Source organism: Cygnus atratus, chromosome 9, assembly GCF_013377495.2.
Source record: "Cygnus atratus isolate AKBS03 ecotype Queensland, Australia chromosome 9, CAtr_DNAZoo_HiC_assembly, whole genome shotgun sequence".
NCBI classification, from domain to species: Eukaryota; Metazoa; Chordata; class Aves; order Anseriformes; family Anatidae; genus Cygnus; species Cygnus atratus.
This window is the reverse complement of record NC_066370.1, coordinates 11,998,119-12,018,094: the sequence shown is the minus strand read 5'-3', so window position 1 is coordinate 12,018,094 and position 19,976 is coordinate 11,998,119. Positions and strand designations below refer to the sequence as shown.

Below are 19,976 nucleotides of genomic sequence, written 5' to 3'. Positions count from 1 at the left end.
CCAAGTTTCTCTACCAAAAACCAGCGTTAGAGAGAGCCCTGAGCCCACGTCTCTCCAGTACCCACAAAGACAGAGACACAGGTTCTGGAGATGTACTAACAGGAGCAGAAGAGAAGTTACGAATTCTGTCGGCTGTTTAGCAGACGGACAAGGTTGCAGTGAGAGGCTTCTCTTCATAAACCTGCACAACAAAACACCCCGCAGCTCTGTCACGAGCATTAGTTTGGGACCAGCTGCTCTGATAACTCCATTTCTGACAATAATTCATGACGATTCTCATGACTGCATTAAAAAAAAGTATATTTCAGGCGACTTTTATCAAATCATGGCAACGCACATGTAAATCTGGAATATTTCAAACTGACTCTATACTAAGCATCGGATCTGCACGTACAGACCTCGTGTCATAGGCTTAACATCTCTGAAGTAACTGTTTGCAACACACTAAAAACTTTAAATCAGCATCTCTTTTTCCTTCTCTTAGGCATATTATAAAAGGAAACTTTTAAGCTCTTGATTAGCAAGAAAATATACTGAATTATTTACAAGATTAGAATTAAACAGAGGGGCAAGACCGACAACAGCCAGGAATGAACAGTCCATGTCCTAAAACATGGATGAATATTTAGGCCACAGGTTTAAAGAAAAAAAAAAAGTTAACAGCAGATAGACAACGTATATTACTTAATATGAACTTAAATCAAATTGGCCCAATTGAAGATATAGATTAATCCCTGCAGATACTGTTTTGACTTGCACACGCAGTACGTCAAAGACAACAAGCAATTTTGGTAAATGTCCTCTAAAGTTTAGAAGAATCCTGTATGATTGGCATGTTCATTTGTTTACTATTTAATAGCAAATCCAAAACCAGATGAGAGTGAGGTGCGATGAGGATCCTTAAACTCCTCTTCTCAAAAGGATGGCACGTCTTAACACACTCCACCTGTCTGCTGTTGGAACACATCGATAGTGTCTTCATCTTCCATCTCCAGCTGTTAATTAACCAGAAAACACAGGATTTGAAATTCACAACCACACAGGTACAAAAGCACTCAGATCTCTACCCCGACCAGTACCAAGAATTGAGCGTTTAAGGTGCAACCTTAACACTATGTCGAACTCCTTCCAGCAGCCTCTCCAGGCAGCGTCGCCCCCGCAGGACTGCCCAACGTGTCTCAGACAGCTGCAGGCAGAGCCTGCTTCAGGAACCTCCACCACCTCTAGCCGCAGCACCGCCAATGCCAGAACAGGCTCTGGAGCCACGCCTGTCTCTCAGGCCATGCTCAGACATTTACTGTCTTCTGCAAGAAATCACCTCAGCCAAGCGTTTCTTCTATTCCTCACCTCAGGCTTTCTTGATACAAGAAGCTCCCCAAATTCTCAGCGTTACCGGAGCTGACAGCAGCGTGGCATTTAGCTTCAGTCCTGGCTCTCCTCAGGCCAAAGCAGAAGCGGGACAGAGCTGCAAACTCCAGCACCTTCCTGGGTTGCTGCCCACAGCAGCACTCGGCGCCAGCTTGCTCAGCACCAGCGCTCAGACATCTTCTGCCCCCAACACCCATCGGTGACAGAACTCAAAGGGACAGGAATCCCACTCTAGACAAATTATTTTGAATGAGCCGAACTTGAATTATTTGAGAATCATCCTGATTCCAAAACCCTTTGACCTGAATGCAGCCAACAAAGTATTTTACAGCAATTTGCAGTACAAGTGTTTTTCGTACCTGTGCAGGTGTGTCTGCTTCATTGATCGGTTGTCCATCAAATCTGAATCTAATCTGCCTCATTGACAAACCCTGCAAGTTCAGAGTAGTTAGTGTGAGAAACCTCACTTCAGCTTTTGAATCCAAATAAAGCATTTAGTGATTTACTACCAGAAGAGATATTAACAAAGGTAAGGCTGAAATGAATAGGAAACTTAATGCATCTATTGTGCTGCATGAACTGAGGAAGCAGAACTGTCGGGCAGCCGCTGTCACAGCGAGGACTCGATACGGAGCCACAGGTGCTGGTCTGGCACCCGGTTCTGACCCAGCCTGCAATCCTGCTCTGCAAGGAACAAATACCAGAAAGCAACGGAGAACAAGAAAGTAACGTTCAAGAAGGGCTGAAAGAATAAAGAAAAAGCCAAGGAAAGAAGTATCATCCAGAGGTGATGTTAAATTTGAAAAGAGATCAACCAGCGAACAGTTCTAGATAGCCTTGTAGGACATGGCAGAGAGGAGCGCCAATTGTTTTTCATGCAGGGAAGTAAGAGTATTTGCAGTTCACTCGAAAGAAAACACTTCCAAAAAAACTAGAAAGGCTACCTCTTGGTGCAATTGCCTGCCAGCACCGACTGCCCATACTTAAGACAAGTTTTTGACTCATGCCAGGCATTCGCTCCCAGTTCTAGTCCTTTATCGAAAAGAGGAACCGAGAAGCATTTAAGGAAAAAAGAACTCACAGACCACCATGCAGATTTTTACTTGTATGCTTTGTTAGAAACATGCTAGGGTTCTTAACTCGAGGCTTTTACAATTAGTAAGTCTGGCTTTTAAAGCCTAAGCCGAGTTCACAACTGAATTCAGTTTCTAATCGCATAATGCAGCCTTCATTCCCTGCCTCAGTGAGCTAGGGCTTTGCTTTGCCCACTAAAACTCTTGAAAACCCCTCTGCTGTCCAACCTGCCAGTCCTTACCTACAGCCACACAAGCACAAAAGCTCTCCGTGCATCTCTGAGGACCCCTTGCATTTAGCCCGTTCCCAGCCTGAGAAGACATACGCTGCATCAGGCACAGGACAGGGTGCAACGTAAGCCTCGAGGAATCAAAGAAAGAACATCACATGTGACAGGAAAGGAGAGACGCCTGCAAACTGAAATTCACTCCACTTCTGAAAGCCATTTGCACCCCTGCTCTCTGTTCCCTGCACCACCTGTTATGGTGCAGGAGCACACACGCTCAGAGCCTGCATAAAGCACTCTCCCAGTGAGCTACAGACAGCCCCGAGGGACAGACAGCCTCCTGCACAGAGCAGCCTGCAGCCACCTGCAGAACATCCCAGTCAAAGCCACACAGCAGGCAGCAAAAGGGATGTGTGAGAAGAGGAGGAGGAGGAAAAAAAAGATCGCGAAAGAAGTGGTGGCACGGGACAACCTGTTTTCATGCACTCTTCCAAACGGAAAGCACGCCCTGCATGATCAAAATCTTACGTGTGATAAAAGCGAGGGTCGCCTGGCTACAAACTGAGGCTGAACTAGCATCTGAGCCAGGATCGGAACCGAAGAGGTGTTGGCAACGGTATCACAGGGGATTTTTAGAGACGCGGGAGCACCGGGTGAGGAAGAGGCACTTCTCACTCACTTAAGGCTCACAAGCCCAGCTTCAGCATCCCACCCCCTCGCCCTACACCCCGCCACGAGCCGGCCCGCTGCCTGGGGCGTGCTGCCGCTCGGAACCCCCCGGGGCGAAATCCCGCAGAGCCCGGGGCCCCCTCCCGGCGGGGGGGCAGCGCGGGGACCCCCAGCTCGGCGGGGGGGGGGGCGCCGCCGCCCGTACCTGCCTCTCGCAGTACGCCTTCATCAGCTTGCTCAGCGGCGTGTGCCTCTTGATCTTGAACTGCACCACGGAGCCGTCCTGCCCGGCCACCTTCAGGTTGATGTGGTCGTTCTCTGTTTTCACCCCTTCCTGCGGGGAGACGACGCCGTGAAAACACCGCGCGGGGACAGCGCGGGGCCCCGCAGGGCCCGGAGGCGGCCGGGGCCGGTTCCCCCCCCTCCCAACACCCCACCCCCCCCCCTCCAGCCCCCCGGGGCCGCGCGGGGCGGGGCGGGGCGGGGCAGCAGCTCCCGCCGAGCGGGCCCGGCCCCCGGTGCCCGGCGGAGAGGCCTCAGCCGCGGGCCGGGCCGGGCCGCGCCTCACCTTGGGCTTCTCCTCCGACATGGCGGCGGGGACGGGGGGGGGACGGGAAAGGGGGGGGGGACGGGGCGGGCACGCGCTGAGGGGAGCGGCCCGCGCTCGGCTCCCGCCGCCGCCGCCGCCGCCAACCGCCCGCGAGAGCGCGCGCGCGCGCCTGGCCCCGCCCCTCCCCCCCCCTCCGCGCCATTGGCCGCCCGGCCGCGTCACGTGGGAGGCGGCTCGCGCGCGCGCGCGCGCAGGGCCACGCGGGGGCGCGCGCGGCGGAGGAGGAAGGCAGGCGGCGGGGCTAAGGCGCTGCGCGCCGAGGCGGCTCTGGAAAGTGCGTCACCGGGGGGGCGGGGCCAGCGCTGCGGGGGCGGGGCCTCGCCCCCCCGGTCCCGCCCCCCCCCCCGGTCACGGCCCCGCCCCGCCCCGCGCCCCCCGGGCGGGCTCGCAGGAGGCAGGCGGCGCTGGGGCAAGGTGAGCAGGGCGGGTTTAATGCGCGGCTGCGGCTCCCCCGGCGCTGCCGGGAGAGGCCCAGAAAGGCACGCGGGGGGGGGGAGGAAGCCCGGCACCGGCACCGGCCCGCCTCAGCCCCAGCCCCAGCCCCCAGGGACGCGGCGGGGGCACGGGCAGGCGCACGGGGATGCTTCGGCCCGCACCGCGGGCGGGCAGGTGCAGGGCCGCAGGCCGGCCGCCACCGCAGCCAAGAGCGGAGCCGAGGGAGGCGGTGGTCAGCCCGCACCGGGAGCGGCACCGCGGCGCTCTCCTCCCGGCGGGCGGCATCCGAGTCCCGCGGCGCTGGAGAGGCTAATTGTCAAATTTGGCGTTAGGGGTTCTCTTCTTTGAACAGGCCTAGGGAGAGAAGGGAGACCAGCTGAGACCCCCCAGGAGCAGCTCTCCCTCCAGCCACCGCCACCCAGAGCTCCAGGGACAGCTCTTTGTCACTCGCACGCCCCCAGCCTGCTCCCTGGGGCTGCAGGTCCTGGTGTCTTCCTGGCAGACGGGCTCCGTTCGCCCTCCCATCACGGGACACAGTTACTGGATCTAGAGCTTAGCGGAAAACACCAGCACGAGCCACCGTAACCGTATTTCCTTCGGATTTCATCGTGCCGCGATTTCATCTCTGCTCTCCTGCGGACAGGAAAGGGAGCCACGAGTCAGCAAACAGCACAGCAAAGCCGAGCAGGAGGAGCTGCAGCTCCTGCCTCCCTCCCAGGCTGGGGAGCTCCAGAATCACAGCTTTGCCCAGGGCCAGTGCCACAGGCTCGCGGCCTCCCCCCCCGCAGACATGAGCGGGGCCTCTGGGATTTTCGGGTGGATGCACACCACCACCACAATGGTGCACCCCCAGGTCCCAGCAGGGGCCCTGCTCATGGTGCACACCCCACACCAAGCACGCTGCATGGCACAGTGCGGCACTCGTTGCGGCAGCGTGGCCTCACCTCTCCTCCTGGCGTACCCGCCTCCGCTCCCGCTCCCGGGCTGCTCGCTCGTCCTCTTTGTCCGGCCTGGCAGACAGAACAGCCCGTCAGCAACAGCCCACGGCTGCACCTTAGCTGCTCTTCAGGAAAACTGGGAGCAGCCCCCTTACTCCCCCTCTGATACTTGCTTTTTGCTCTTTTTCTTGCAACAGCAGCAGCAGCAGACACCCAGCATGATAAGGATCATTCCTCCCACCACAGACATTGCAATAATCAGGGCTTCAAAGTTCACTGCAGGATGCAAGAAAAGACACTTAGCACACAGATACACAGCTGCCAGAAGTCACGGTGTTTACAGGCACGCAGGAGCTCCAGTTACCAGACTCGAGGCATGCAGGAGTGCCTGGGGGAAAGCAAGACAGGCGTTATTTCTAGGTGCACTAGCACATCCCAGACCCAAAGCACTTCGGGCTTCCTTCTTGGTGTGGCTCAGGCAGCCAGCCCCACATCGCATGCCCACGTGCGGCATTTCACCAGGCATCTGGGAGAGCAGGTGGCAGCCAGCCAGCAGCTTGCAGAGCATCGCCTCTGTCCCCAGATCCCGAGTTGTCCCTCACCGGTCACCCGGGAACGGGCAGGTCCACAGACTGATGTCCAGGTAGGGCTTTGAAAAAGCCAGTGTTTGAGAGCTGACTCGACAGCATTGCCTTCCTGACGTGCAAAGTGAAGTTTTCATCTGGCCAGCTGCTCTGCAGCAAAACCAAAAGCCAACTATTGGAAATCAGCAGTGGTGGGCAAGACAAAGCTAACCAGACTGCTCATCCCAGAAGGGAGGTTTCTCCACCAGCACCTCTGAAACACGTGGCTCTGCAGGGTGAGCCCAGCCTTCGTGTCACCCCTGCCCTGCTCACTCCTCTGCCTGATAACAAAGGCTGGAGTCGCACACCATAAATGCAGGCACATTTAAGAGCTAATCTCCTGCAGGACTAATCTTCTCTAAAACTAGTTCTGCAAGCTAAGGAATGTGTTCTTCCACAATAAGGCCTTTTATTGAGGCTACTCGCATACAAACTCATATTTCAAGGTCTTACACAAGTTTCAAGAACTGATGTTCACAAAGAGGAGATTCTCTCTTCATGAGGTGTGGGAGCAGTTTTCCCTCTGCAGGTGAAGAATCCAGCCTCCGGAACAATAGCTCACTGTGACCACAATTCAACTTCACGTGCATCACAGGGACAGGTGAGAGAAACCAAGCCACATCTTGTTTCCCTAATGCTTCACCACCCAACGCCTGGCGCTTGTCCCAGCACAAGCACACAACCTTGGTCTGAACAAGTCCTTTCTCCAGAGAGCCACCAAGCAGGAAACATTGCCAATTAACCTCCAGCCAGAAAAGTCCCTGGAGATGACTCGGCTCCAGGTGGTTCATGTGGTGCTAGTTTTGGAAGGGAATATTTTCTCAGGTGGGTGAGCTCGAGGAGAGGCCACCTCACTGTGCTTCCTGTAGCCCCCACAGACCTGAGAGCCTGCCGGGGCCAGCAGGCACAGCACCGAGGGACAGAAGCAGTGCAGGGAGCCACGTGCTGGGCTCAGGGCAGAGCGGCTGTTGCAGAGCTCAGACGCGGGTGGTGCACGCTGTGCACTGCAGGGCCGCTGCCCACAGAGTGTCCTTGGTCCTCACCACGCCCTGAAGCCCAAGGACCACACCGGGAGCAGTGCAGGGGTTGCTCCCGCCAGAAGACGGGGTACTGCTCCCACTCGCCTTGAGGATGCCCGAGGAGCCCCCAGTGACTTCAGTGGGTCACTGCCACACCAGCAGCAGCAGCCCTGCCTGGGCTGCTCAGCGCCGACTGCTGAGGCCCAGCGCGGCTCGAGACCCACGCACTCACCCCAGCAGACTCCCCAGCGCGCAGAGCGGAGCTCGCACAGGTCGGGCCGGTGGCAGGATCCGCCGCACAGGGTACGGCACGCACCGCTTGCTGCTGACACACCACAGGCACTGCAACACACAACAACAGCATGGTGTCACCATTGGGCAGCAGCACTGCCAGGTAGCCAGGCTCCAGTTTGCTAGCCACCGCTGGCTCCTAAGTGCCAGGGCTGCCCAGCCCAGCAAACATATCAGGTGTTCTGCTGGGCCAGCACAGCTCGCAGCAGGTCCTTGCGCCAGGAGAGGCAGCTGCAAGGGGCATGGAGTTCCAGAGCAAGTTAAGATGCTGAGAACATTTCTCCTGGCTTGCAGGAAAGCAATAATCATTAAGTTCTGCACAGTTTTTTGGGGACAGGAAAGCCTTTGAAACAAGGCACTTGGGCATCTTCTGTTCCAGCAGTTCTGCATCGTGTGCCCTCACTTGCCCTCCCCAGCCAGCCCCAGCTACTCAGCTGCCCACGGCCCCCAGACTTCGCTGCAAGCTCTGCCCTGAGTCCAAGCCTGCTGATACCAAAGATGAACAGCAGACGAGGTCCGCAGGACAGGCACACAGCCCTTGTCCACCCGGTACCACTGTCCCCACAGCCTGCTGGCCCATCCAACCCCACCGCGTGCCCAGGACGGGGGCTACGTACAGCCACGTGAGGAAAGCCAAAGGGAAACCAACCATTTACAGGAAAGCCTCAGTGGGAAGAGACTCTAGGAAGAGCCTGACTTCCTGCTCCACGCGAGGCAACCGACAGAGCTGGGTGCAAGCCGCTCCAACAGCGAGCACAGCCCAGCAGGCAGCAGGGTCCTCCTGCGCTCAGGAGACACACCTGCCCGCAAAGCAGCGTCCCACGTTCCTAGGAGGAGCTCAGCAGTTCAGCTGATGACTCAAGAAGCAGACAAGGAAGCTAGCAGTCCCTAGTGGCCTCGCCCCAGAGCACCGAGGGGCGTTTGTCTTCACTGCAACAGGCAGGGATGACGGAGTCCCTTCACCCCGAGGGGGAAGCAGCTCCTCCGAGCCACCTGAAACGTGTGCTGCACTTGCACTTCTTTGGGAGAAATCGGGGTTTTGCTTCTGCTACTTACGGTGACATTCTTCAGGCACTCCTCACAGCTCCTGTTTGTGTACTGATGGCAATCTGCAGAAAGGGAAAGGACACCTCAGGACCATGAGGAGCTTCTCAGCGCACCCCAGAGCCTGCTCCCATCCCTGGCTCTGCAGGGGCCTAAGCCCCATGGCACCGGCCACAGTGCATTTTAACGCTCCTGTCAGAGCTGCCAGCCACCAGACTCAAAAGGATGTGACATCCCCAGTGTCTGACACCCTCAGTGTCCCCACCTATGACACCGCACACCTGTCCGAGCCCCCGCAGAGCAGCAGCTTGAAAGCACAGACACAGGGGAGAGGCATGAGGCCGCTGGGGTGCGGGTCACGGACCCAAGCCCCCTCGCACGGCCACCCAGCGGGCAGGGACAGCGCGTGGGACCATCCTGCCCGCTGCCAGCCAAGGCACAGCACCCCCAACACCACCCCGACCCGGGGCTGCTGCAGGTCCCCGTGCTGAGCCCCAGGGGAGCTCCGGCTCCACGCAGGCAAGCGGCGGAGCAGGGCTGTGTTTTCCCTTCCCAGCTGGAAGGGAGCCCCAGCTGTGCCCCGCCGCCCGTCACATGCTCCGCACGGAGCCCTCCGAACAACCGGGCAATTTATTAACGCGCCTCCTCAGATAAGGCGGTTTGCGCGCCACGGGGAGGCCGAGATTGCAGGCCCTGCGCCGGATCCGAGACGGGCTGGGGCACCACATCGCGCCCATTTCTCCAGCCGAGGCTGGGCCACCTCCGACTTGTTGTTTACGGAGAGTTTCCGAACAGCCCTCTCGCACCGCGGGACGCGGTCAGAAAGCGCGGAGAACACACTGCGCTTTCCGTTGCATCTCCGTTAACGCCACCCTCCCAGGACCCCCAGCGCTGCTACCCCTGAACCCTGCTCTTACAGCCCCGGGGGGGCAGCCCAGGATCCAAAACCCCCGGACTTGGCCGTGCCCTTCGCCACCACCGCGGCTGCAGCCCCCAAGGGACGGGGACGGTCCCGCGGGACCCCCGCAGCTCCCCCGCACCTCCCCAGCACGGGCTGCGGCTCCCACCGGTGCGGGAGCACGGGGGGGGGGGGGGGGGGGCGGCGCCGGGCGAGCCCGGCACCGGGACGGACACGCGTGGGACCCCCCCACGGCCCCGCGGGACCCCGCTCACCTCCCGCCGCCTCCTCCTCGCCCCGCGCGGCCGCGGGGAGCAGCGCCAGGGCCAGGGCGGCGCAGAACCGGAGCGCCCGGAGCGGGGCCATGGCGGCAGCGGGACGGGGGCCGGGGGAAGAGGAAGAGAAAGAAGAGAAGGAAGAGAAGAAGGAGGAGGAGGAGGAGGAGGAGGAAAGGGCCGGGGACCGCCGCCTTTGTAGGGCCGGCAGCGGGGCGGGGGCAGGCCGGGGGCGGCCCCTCGCTGCCCGGCCCCAGGGAGCGGCGGCGGCGGCGGCCGGGGCGCGTCCTCCCCCGGGTGGGTTCCCTCGGCGGTGCTGGCCGGGCATTTGGGGCGGCAGCGGCTTCCTCGGGTGCTTTTATTGATTGCCCAGAGGACAACAGAGGGAAAACAAAACAAAAACAAACAAACAAACGAAAACCCCACACCCAAGCCTGTAGCTTGAACGCCCAGCATCGCCGCCTGCATCGTCTGCCCGCTCCGAAGGCTCCACGCTCCCTGACACGTTCCCTTGGGAGCTGGACGGGCTGCAAGATGGTGACAGTCCCCCCGCAGGCTCGGACAGCAAAGGCACGACAGTGTTAGGTCAGCCAAAGCACTCGGGAGGTGGGCACGCAGGAGATTTTGGCAGCTCCTCTGGAGAAACGGGCGGCCCCGCGCACGCAGCAGGGAGTCGGGACCTGGGTGCCCCGCCGAGAGCTGGTGCTCGGGGCAGGACAGCAGCAGGCAGGGTCACCCGAGCAGCCCCAGGGGCCTCGGCCGGGACCAGAGGTGCTGCAGGCATCGCGGGCATGGTGCTGGGGACGTGCCCTGATGCGCTTCCCAGCTTTTTCCCTTCCCGAGCAATGCCCCGCAGCCCGAGCCAGCTCTGGGTTCGAGCTGGCTGTAGGGTTTGCCAAGCACCTCGCTTGGCTGGCCTCTTCTTCTCGCCCGCCAGATGACGTGGTGGCCGTCCAGCGTCCCACAGCACCGGCAGGGACTCAGTGGGGACACGCGGGGAGCGTGGGCACGGGAGCCCCATGCCCATGCAGCAGCAGCGGGCAGGGGGCCGGCGGGCCGGGGGGCACGGAGAAGCCACCGCGAGGGGCCAGGCAGTGCATGAGCCTTATTTGTCTGCAAAGGGTATTTTCAACCCGCTCGAGATGGCCTCAAGTGGTTTCCAAGGCAACAGTGCTAAAGTCATCACTGCCATGGAAACCCTCTCTTTGGCATAATATAAATATTTTCCTTGAAGAGGGAGGCTGCGTGAGTGGGCGATGTGCTATTTTCTAGCACTCACTGGCTGCAACAGGACAATCTCCAGGAGATGGGGGGGCCAGGGAGGATAAAATTAGCTTGGCATGCCAGCCACGGATGGAAGAGGGAGATTGGCAGGGTTTCGTTGCGAAACCCGGAGGTTTTTTATGTCAGCGGGGACTCACCCCAAAAAGATTCCCTCCGCAGGGAGAAAAAGAAAAAATAAAAATGTCTGTAGGTTGGAAACAGCTGCTTTTTCTTGTCTTTCTTCAAAGTTTGTGTGTTTGTTTTTCTTCAAAGTTTTTTGAAGACCATTCCAAAGGGTGAAAGAGCCCCGGTCAGGCTCGGAAAGCAGGGTGTGGGGGTGTGGGGGTGGCTCTGGGGCTGCCCTTGTGCCCTGGGGGCCAGCAGGGCCAGCTCCCACACCTGCAAAAAGTCCAAAAAGTCAAAAAAAAAAAAATAAAACAGCAAACCACTAAGGCATTGCAGCTGCTCGCTGGGAGCAACAATACGAGATAAAACCCCAAGGATCCACAGGCTAAATATAGCCCGAGCCCCATAAATTAAACAAAAGCTTTTCTCCGGGCTCTCAGAAAGCCCATTCCAGCAGCAGTTTTATCTATGTAAGGTATAACTCCGCTCGTATTTGCTATTCCCAGCCGTGCCTCCCCCGTGTCCCCGACCTCCCCAGGGCGGTTGTTTGGGAGCGTTAATTTTGCAGATCCAGACTTTCCCTCCTGGCAGCTCCCGTTCTGTCGAGGCTTTCACACCTCGGGCTGCTCTCCTGCCTCTCTTGAAGGATTTACAACCACGCTCTCCCCTGTTTGGACACGGGAGCTAAAAGTTCTCCTTCTTTCAGACAACTTGCGTTTTTTTGATGATGCCCTGTCTCAGATGCCCCGTGTTCTGTAGGGCCAACTGTCTCGGGCTTCAGTTCAATTTAAACTTCTAGCATCTGTGATAGGAACAGTGAGGCCTTACAAATAAAATACTGCCTGCGTCGCAGAGGTGTTAGACAGCTTCTGTGGGTCCTCTACAAGTCAACGTGGGGAGCTTGTCTCACCTCCTTTTGGAGTTTATTGACTACACCTTGGGTTTTGACACCACTTTCTCTTTACTGGGAGTTCCCCCTGCCGTTTAAGGCAGCTTTAGCACCCTCCTGCCCCCAGCACGAGTGGCCGGCACCACCCTGTGCATGTCTCCCACGATGAGTTCCCTCGGCTTTATCCCAAGCGCGTCCTGACAGCGTCCTCCCTGCGTGCCGTCCTCAGCACGAGGCGTGCAGCTGACAGATGCTTTCCTCTCCCAGATATTTATGCTTTGTTTCTTTTTCCAGGGGCTTTTGCAGAATTATTTCACTTCCTGAGCGTGGAGCAGTGCTGAGGGCTGGGTTTGCTGCTGCTGCTCTGTGCAAGGCACCACACCGGCCTCTGCGTCCCCACGCATTTTGTGGCATCCGGGGCCGGGATTTGGTTTTAGCTCCTGGGTCTCAGGCTGAGGGCAGCAGCCCGCAGCTCAGAAACGTGTGACCAGGGCTGGCACCCCAGAAAATCCCAAATTGCCCTTTCTGCATGGAAGCACCATCTCCCAGCAGGGCTTTTCCCAGCCTCCGTGCCCTCGTTTCTAACCCTAGTTCTCAGCAACCCCGGGCCATGGCAAGCTATGCCAAAACCTGGCAGAAAAGCTTCACCTTTTCAAGCCCCAAGTGCCAATTCCCCATCCTGGTGTCCCTGAGCACCAGCAGCTCAGCAGGGTCAGGCCCCTGTTTGCAAACACGCTGCTACCTGCAGGCAGCCCCCGCTGCTCGGGCTATTTTAAGTGAACTCGAGAGAAGAAAGTCAGCTCCGAGACTGCCATGGCTATATTTAGTTGGGACTTTTCCGTCCAGGATTCAGACTCTATTTGGAAACCTTTTACCTTGGAGCCTGGCCAAGCATCTCGTTTTTATACAGTAATCCCTCAACATATGGCAAATGTTTCTTGTCTCCCGGTGGCTGCTCCACGGCCCCGGCGGCCCAACGGCAGAGATTTCTAAGCCGAACCTAAGACGAGCTGGCTGGCTGTGGTCGTGGCTTGACATCCTCAACCCAGACGGTTTTTTAAATAGAAATGTTTTCTTTATGCAGCTTTAAAACCCCCCCGCCAGTATTGGAGCTGCCCTGGTCCTGGCCGCCAGTGACCCCACAGGAGGTGCCCCCCGAAGCTGCTCGGCCACAAAGAAAAAGAAAGCCAAGATGTTTCCAGAGCTCCTCAGGGATGTTGGGCTCTTCCCAAGACATTGCAATGTCCACAAGCTTCTCCCTGGGACATTTTGGGTGAATCAAGGCTGAATGCAGCCCTGTGAGGCTTAGTGCAAGCCTTCCATTCCCACCTGTTTGCGGGGAATTCCCTCTGCAGCTTTGCAACGCTGCTCCCCTGGTGCTAAAAGCAGCCCTCGAAGCCAACCCGTGGGGATGCAGTCCCGAATACCCCCCAAAATCCTCAACCCAAGTTAGGCTTTAAAATCCGCCAGGGGGAATGCTGAGGGTGGGCAGGAGCCACCGAAGCAAGAGGGGTGTTTGTCCCTGAGGGCTTCAGCCTCCCGAATGGGAAATGCGGCAAAGGCTCCGAGTCGGTGCATAACTTCGTGTGTGCGTCAGCGCATGTGACAGCATCCCTCTTGGAAACGCTGTCAAGTACACAGCTGTTTGGGACCGCCGAAAGTAAAAACAAAGGTTCCCAAGTGGTACGTGCATTTCACTTCTGTGCAGCAGTCGTGAAACAGGGAGGAGGGAGCCAACCCGAAAAAAGGGGATCAAATGGCGATTTACACAGCCCTTCCAAATATTTTAGCATCGTGACACAAATGGTGATGTATAACAAAAATATCTGCTTCAAAGCCTTCAGATTAAATCCCACATCCTTATTTTAATTCAGGGACTTCACAAAGTACATACTTCAGGCGATTCTGCTCGGCGCTTGCACTGGAGGGCATCCCAGCCCCTGGCAGCAGTGTGCCTGTGCAGGGCAGCCCACAGGTGGAAAGGGGCAGTGCTGTGGGGAGAGGCTTGCAAAGAGACTTGAAAACAACTCAGCTGGGGCCAATTCCTGCGGGTGCCCCCAGGCAGTGCTGCAGTAGCAGCCCCGCACCCATGGGTGCACGCGGGGCCGTGCCTGGGAGGCACCCAGGTCCCAGCCCTGCGCCCCTGCAGCTTGTTGCTCTGGTCACTCAGCGCCGCGGGGTTTCTCATGGGGCTAATTTAATCCTGCTTGCTTCAGAGAGGCCCAAGCACCTGCGGGACCATCCTGGCAAAGCTCGGCATGCACCAGGCAGCTGGCCCTTTCCTCCTCCCCACTTTTCAGAGGCACCGGGTCCGCGGGGCCTCCCAAGCCCAGTGGCCACGGCAGCAGGAAGAGACAGCGGAGCCCGGAGGACAGAGTTGAAGCTTCTACAATGCCCAAACGTCTGCTGGAACTTATCCAGGCTTTACGGATTAGTTTAAACACCCATTAGTATGTTCCCTAAAGCGCCGTGATTCATCCACAGTGATTCGATTCAGCTACAGCCTTTCATCTCCCTTGACTGTGGCATTTGCCTAAACCACATGGGCTTTTTGTGCTGCTATGTTACACCTACGGGTCCAGCTGTTCCCTCCTGGCCACCTCCTAAATAGTGCCGTCCTGCCTGAAGAGCACCGGGTGCCTGCACAACACCTGCTCCCTTTGGACAAGGTGCAATTCCGCCACACTGTGCCCGTTCCCCGCAGCCTGCCAGCAACCCCCTCTCCTGGAGGCTGTGGTTTTCCCGTCCCGATTATCGCCTCATGCAGCACCAGCCGCCGTTGTCGCTCGTGGCGAGGAAGGGCAGGATCCATGCGCTCACCTCCAGAGGGACGACGGGGTGTCCGCGGGAGCAGCCACACCGAAAGCAGGGGGTCGCGGTTGGTGGGCTGTTCCCGAGCTGTATGGCCCCCTCATGTCCCAGAGGGGGGGGATTGTTTCACCTCAGTGCTTTGCAGCGAGGGTTTTTTTTTTTTTTGCTGTAATTCTGGATTTTCTCTGCCTCAGCTATCCCAGCCTGGGAAGTTGCCGCTCGTGGTGCCAAACGCCGCCCCGTTGGGTTTATTAGTGCTGAGTGTAAAACCTTGGCAAAGGCGTTCACCATCAGGTCTGCAGAAACCCTGCCGGATCTGGTGCCTTCCAGGCAGATGGGCCTTATTAAGAGCTGTCACGCTGCTAACAGCACCTGACAGCTCTCGGACCTGCTTCCCAGGGCTCACTGGTCTGCAAGGCAGCGACCTGAGCGAGAGCAGAGAGACAGAAGGGTTTGGCTGCCCAGCCCGAGGGAGATGCCTCGCTCCTCTCTTCAGGCAGGCTGGGATTTCTCCTCCAGCCCACGGGCTGTGTCCATATGGGCACCCCATCACCATTCCTCTGCAGAGCCTTAAACGACAGTTGGGATGTGCCAGGGGCTCTGCCTGACACCGTCACTGCTCAGCCAGGCGTCGTTTTGAAGTTTCCCCCACCCTCATCCCATTTGCTCTGGCCTCTTTGCCACCTTCTTCAGCCCTCCTCCTCCCCCTCCCGCCTCCTGTTTCCTGCCAAAGCCCTCCTGGAGGCACCCAAGGTCGTTGGATGAACCATCTCTGACAGCACCGCCCGCCTGAGGTTGCACGTGAGACGTTGACAGCCTCCAAGTCTCCAAACAGTCTCCAGGACCACTTTTCTGTGTATTTTAGTGAGCGTGTGACTTTTCCACTATATTGTTTACTCGGGTTAAGATAACTGCTGGGAACACTGACATGGCACCCTGCAGCACAATTTTCTGAACGTTTCGGTAGCATAATATCACACCAAGATAGGCACAGCACTTTGCGTGAGGCTGTGTGGCAGCATCCCTCTCATCTTTGGTCAGCCAGGAATTCATTCTGGGGAGCCCTGCACCTGGGGTACGGCTGGAAATAGGTGGTGTTACCCCGTGCTGCCCTGCCCCGGGGCATTTTGGCTGCACGTACATCCATGCCTGCGGATCTCTGCTGCCAGCTGATGGTAACTCAGTGGTGCCCTGCTCCAAGCCACCACGTTTTCATTGTTGTCACCACCTCCTGCAGACACCTCAAGGGTGCGGGATGGGAAGGCAGGGCTCTGCTGACATCCCACCGGCACACACAGGTGCTCGTGTTCCTCACCCTGGTGGCCCTGTGCCAGCGCCTGGAGGGGCTCCGTGGCTCCCAGGCTCTGCACATCCCCGCTGGCCCAGCGTGGGTTCCTCCTCCGCCCCAGCACATCGCACCTCCGGGGAGAGGGAGGCTTTGCGCAGCCCCTGACTCACTCGCACCATCTTTCCCCGACAGCTGGCACCGGCTCTTGGCTCCGTGCAAGGAGCCGGGGCTGGGAGAAGCGGTGCAGCCTGCCTTGGAAAGCTGGCACTGGCACCGCTCAGCCTCTTCCCTGTGACTGCACTGTTGCAGCTCTCACTTGCTGTATGCCAGAGCTCTAGCATTGGATGTGCCAGCCCCCCAGATTGCAAAATCAGAAATATTTCACCCTCTGGAATCTGATCCTGCCTAAAAATGACGTCCTTTGGGCAGGCACAGGAGCAGGGGGCTTTGCAGGAGGACTATGAGCACTCGGAGATGGGGTCGGTGCGGCCCCGAACGCCTGCTGACGGGTGCCGCAGAGGGCGCATGTCACCAGTGGTTCTTGCAGTGGGAGTGCAGCTCCCAGCGCTGCAGGGGACACGTGGTGTGACCCAGCCACTGCCAAATGCCAAACCTGTCATGAACCACTGGCCAAAGGTGTGTGTATGGAGCCCAGCGTGCCAGGACAAAGAACTTAGACGAGGAACTGAGAGTGGTGGGAACGGCTGGGGAGGAGATGCAAGCAGTGAGGCAGGGTCGGGAACGGGGATGGGGACGGGGACGGGGACGGGGACGGGGACGGGGACGGGGATGGGGATGGGGATGGGGATGGGTGAGCAGCGCAGGAGCCTCCACCAGCTCCTCATCAGGCACTGTGGGCAGCACCAAGCAGCCAGGCTGGGAGAAGACCACCCGGTTTGCACAGAAGTTCTTTGGGAAAACACAGTTAATTAACACGGACAGGTTTTAATGGGCTCAACTGCCTGGGAGCAGAAGAGAAGAGCTGCTGGGGGGGGACGACCCCAGGGTGCTGGGCTGTTTGGAGGCCTTGCTGTCCCAGTGAGCAGGATCCCTCCTCCCGCTCACCCACGGCTCCATCCAGCCGTGGGCCCTTACCTCTGTGGCAGCAGGGAAGGGGACATTTGGGCAGTGCTGGCACCTCCCAGTTCTGCAGCCGAGGGGCATCCCTCTGCCTGGCATTTTCTAATTTTGAGCCAAATCTGTCGCTCTTCAAGCCTCCCAGCAGGTCTTGCTGCGAGTTAATATAATGCTGGCGACCGCCTGTGGGCAGGAGTGAGAGAGTGTCCTCCTCGCTGGCCCGGCCACTGCCAGAGCACAGAGCAAAAGCTGCAAGGAAAACCCAGCCTGGAAGTTTCCCGAGTGTTTTGTTTCCCTCTGAAAATTTCCCCTGTCTCCTTAATACCTTGGAGGAGGGTGGGAGGGCAGGCAGACGGCTTCCCAAGCAGCCCACCCACCTGCAGACCACGAGCTGGGGCCGCGGGGACGGGGATGCCACAATAAGGTTTTCCTTGCTTCCGTGCCAGGGAGCCAGACTGATGGGACTGCTCATTATCCACCCTAATTGTTTTATCCTGATTACTTGCTGACAACTTGGTGTGCCAGTGCAACAGCAGGTGAGGAGGGCAGGGTGTTTCCGTCCTTTGTAGGAGCAGTCCTTGGACTCTCAGGTGATGGCATGCAGTGCCCTGGGCCATAGCAGGAGGCGGATGGGACACGTCCCCTGGTGGGACATTGCCCCTTTTCCGCCTGGCAGCGCGGCGTGTCAATGGGAGGGACAGCTACACCCAGCTGATGTCCTCTCCTGAGCCCTGCCGTGCTGCAGAGCATGTCAACTGAGCTCGACGTGGCAGATGCAGCCCAGCCCCAGGTGATGGGCAGCCAAGGGGGTGGTGGTGGGGACCTTCAGGGTGCTGGGGACATCGCAGAGCAGAGGCGGTAGGGACAGCCAGCAGGGCCCCTTCCATCTCTCTGCACACACAGAAATATATACGTGGCTTCGTTCCTGAGGGATCGGTCCCTGCGCTGGCTGCTGCGCGGCTTTCCAGCATCCCCTCCTGTATTTATGTTCTCTGGATGCAAAGCTCTGGGAGCTGCCAGCAAACGCTGACATTTTCCCAGTGCTTCTTAGGGTGAAAAATGCTCAGCACAAAGCCCTGGCATGCACCGAGCTTCCCAGAGAGGCTGACCCCTGTCTCGCAGCCAGGCTGCCTGCTCCGGGAGCGCCGCTCCTCCCTGCGTGCCACCAGCCCCGCTGCAGGCTCTCAGAATTGTTGAGCATCGTAACAAGGAACCGTAAGTGACTCAGTAGGTTTAAGGACAATTTTTGCCAGGCAAAATGTGATGGCTTTTTTGGCCGGAGCCAGAAAACAGGGCTGCAGCTCCAAGCATCCCAGCTTCCAGCACACTGTTGGCGTTAACCGGGAGAGCGAGGCTCTGCAGGACCCAACCCTGGGGTGCCTGAATCGGGGTGCACCCAGCGTGCGGGGCCCCTCCTGCCCCCCGGGTGCAGGGTGCCGCAGCCCACATTGCCGGTGTCCCGTTGGCACGGGCCCTGAGCCTGGGTGTCCTTCCCCAGAGGGAATCGGGGCGGGAAGGAGGAGGATGAAGCCGCTGCCCCCAGTCCTGGAGCGGAGGTGGGGACATGCTGGGACACAGCACGGGGAGACTGCAGGAGAGAGATGGTCACCAGGGCTCATCCTGATCATTTTTCATCCTTCTACCCCTTTAATTTCCTAATTAATCCTTGGAAGGAATAGCTACTTGGACGCGGGGAAAGAACGAAACTCCTCCATCTGCGTGTGCTTAGCGTTTCACCAGGAGCCTGGGCAAGGCGTCAGCAGATGCAGTGCGGCGCAGGGAAGGGCGGCATCGCCTGGGGGACCTGCACAGCCCGCACACGTCCCCTGGGGCCAGTGCTGGGCCCGCTGGATCGGGCCTGAGCCGGGCAAGGCTTCAGCTGGTGCAGCATTTCGGTCGGTCCTTCGGGGGATAAGGGCTCTGTGTCCACCAGCTGAGCCTTCCCCCAAGGATTTCACCCGCTCGGGCAGGTCTGCAAGCCAGCGGGGACGTGACGGGGTGCAGAGCCCAGGCGGAGCTGTCACCCTGCTCCTCTCTGCCTGTCTGTCTCAAGAAAGTTCGGTCTCAGCCGTGGGTCCCCTTCCCCCGCCCTGCTTTTTTTTTTTTTCGAAGGGGGAGAGCTGCGTGCATCTTTAATTAGCACAAATTTAGAGAAACACAAATAAGAGACATGCCTGAAATAGTGTCGCCCCCGAGCAGGAGGGCAGCCGCGTCATGGAAAGAAAATAAAACCGCTTTTTATCTCTTCGGGCAATTTTTTTGTGTTGTTTGTCTGCTTTCCGCGGCTCGCTGCGGCCCTGGGGAGGGAGCCCCCTTGGCCGCGGGTGGGACGAGCCCGAGGTGCGGGGCACGGCTCCTGGGACCACGAAACCCCCCCAGGGCCGAGAGCCGGAGCCGGGCTCGCAGCGGGGCACCGCCGTCGGGGGGCGGCCGGGCCGGGCCGGGCCGGGGGCGAGGCGGGGGCCGCTCTCCTCCGCCCCCCGCCCGCCGCTCTCCGGTACCGGCGGGCGGAGCGGGGCAGGCCGGGCTCGGTGCCGGCCCTCCTCGCCCATCGGCCGGCCCCGCGGCCAGGCTCCACCTTCCGAGGGGGCCGCCGAGCTGTCAGGCGGCAGCACCGGAGCCGCCGCCGCCGCCGCCGCCACCGGAGCGCCCCCCCGGGCTCCGGAGCCCCCCCGCCGCCGTCCTGCCGATGGCCCCGCTCGCCCGCCGCAGCCTCGCCTCCACGTAAGGCTCCGCGGGCGGCCCCGGGGCCGGGGGCTCGGGGGGGAGCGGCGGGAGCCCCGAGCCGGGAGGGGGGAGCGCGGCAACCCCCCGGGGCAGCCCCCAGCCCCCGCCGTCCCCGAGCCCGTCCCGGGGCTCCCGGCTGGCTTCGAAGGGGGCCGGGTGCGAGGGGACCGAGCCGGGCTCCCCCGGGCGTGGGGGGACCGGGGGCACGGGGTGGGGCCGGGGGAGAGGGGCACCGAAAGGCCGGCGGGGACGGGGCAGCATCCCGTTGTCCCCAGGGGATGAGAAGATGGCTGCCAGCGAGCCTTCGAGGCAGCCCGGTGATGCC

At 59.3% G+C, this 19,976-nt stretch overlaps 2 protein-coding genes across 2 annotated transcripts; both read right to left on the bottom strand.

Annotated features, from left to right (window-relative positions):
• Positions 1-283: 283 nt before the first annotated feature.
• On the bottom strand, positions 284-4,058 carry LOC118247006 (small ubiquitin-related modifier 3). Its single transcript, XM_035544657.1, has 4 exons — positions 3,906-4,058; positions 3,543-3,671; positions 1,728-1,799; positions 284-995 (listed from the first exon to the last, which is right to left on the bottom strand). Exons 1-4 carry the CDS (start codon positions 3,924-3,926, stop codon positions 933-935), a joined length of 285 nt encoding a protein of 94 aa, XP_035400550.1. The 5' UTR covers positions 3,927-4,058; the 3' UTR covers positions 284-932.
• Positions 4,059-4,359: 301 nt separating this feature from the next.
• PTTG1IP (PTTG1 interacting protein) lies at positions 4,360-9,663 on the bottom strand. Its single transcript, XM_035544656.2, is given in 8 exon segments — positions 4,360-4,736; positions 4,969-5,015; positions 5,327-5,392; positions 5,494-5,596; positions 7,195-7,237; positions 7,239-7,304; positions 8,310-8,362; positions 9,471-9,663. Coding segments are annotated over 8 exon segments (495 nt in total). The 5' UTR covers positions 9,562-9,663; the 3' UTR covers positions 4,360-4,710.
• Positions 9,664-19,976: the final 10,313 nt, after the last annotated feature.

Coding starts and splice junctions, on each gene's coding strand:
- LOC118247006 (XM_035544657.1), bottom strand. CDS start 3,926: ATGTCGGAGGAGAAGCCCAAG. Junction 1,800..3,542: donor AGGCGTACTGCGAGAGGCAG/GTACGGGCGGCG, acceptor CTGAACTTGCAG/GGTTTGTCAATGAGGCAGAT. Junction 996..1,727: donor AAGCAGACACACCTGCACAG/GTACGAAAAACA, acceptor GTTAATTAACAG/CTGGAGATGGAAGATGAAGA.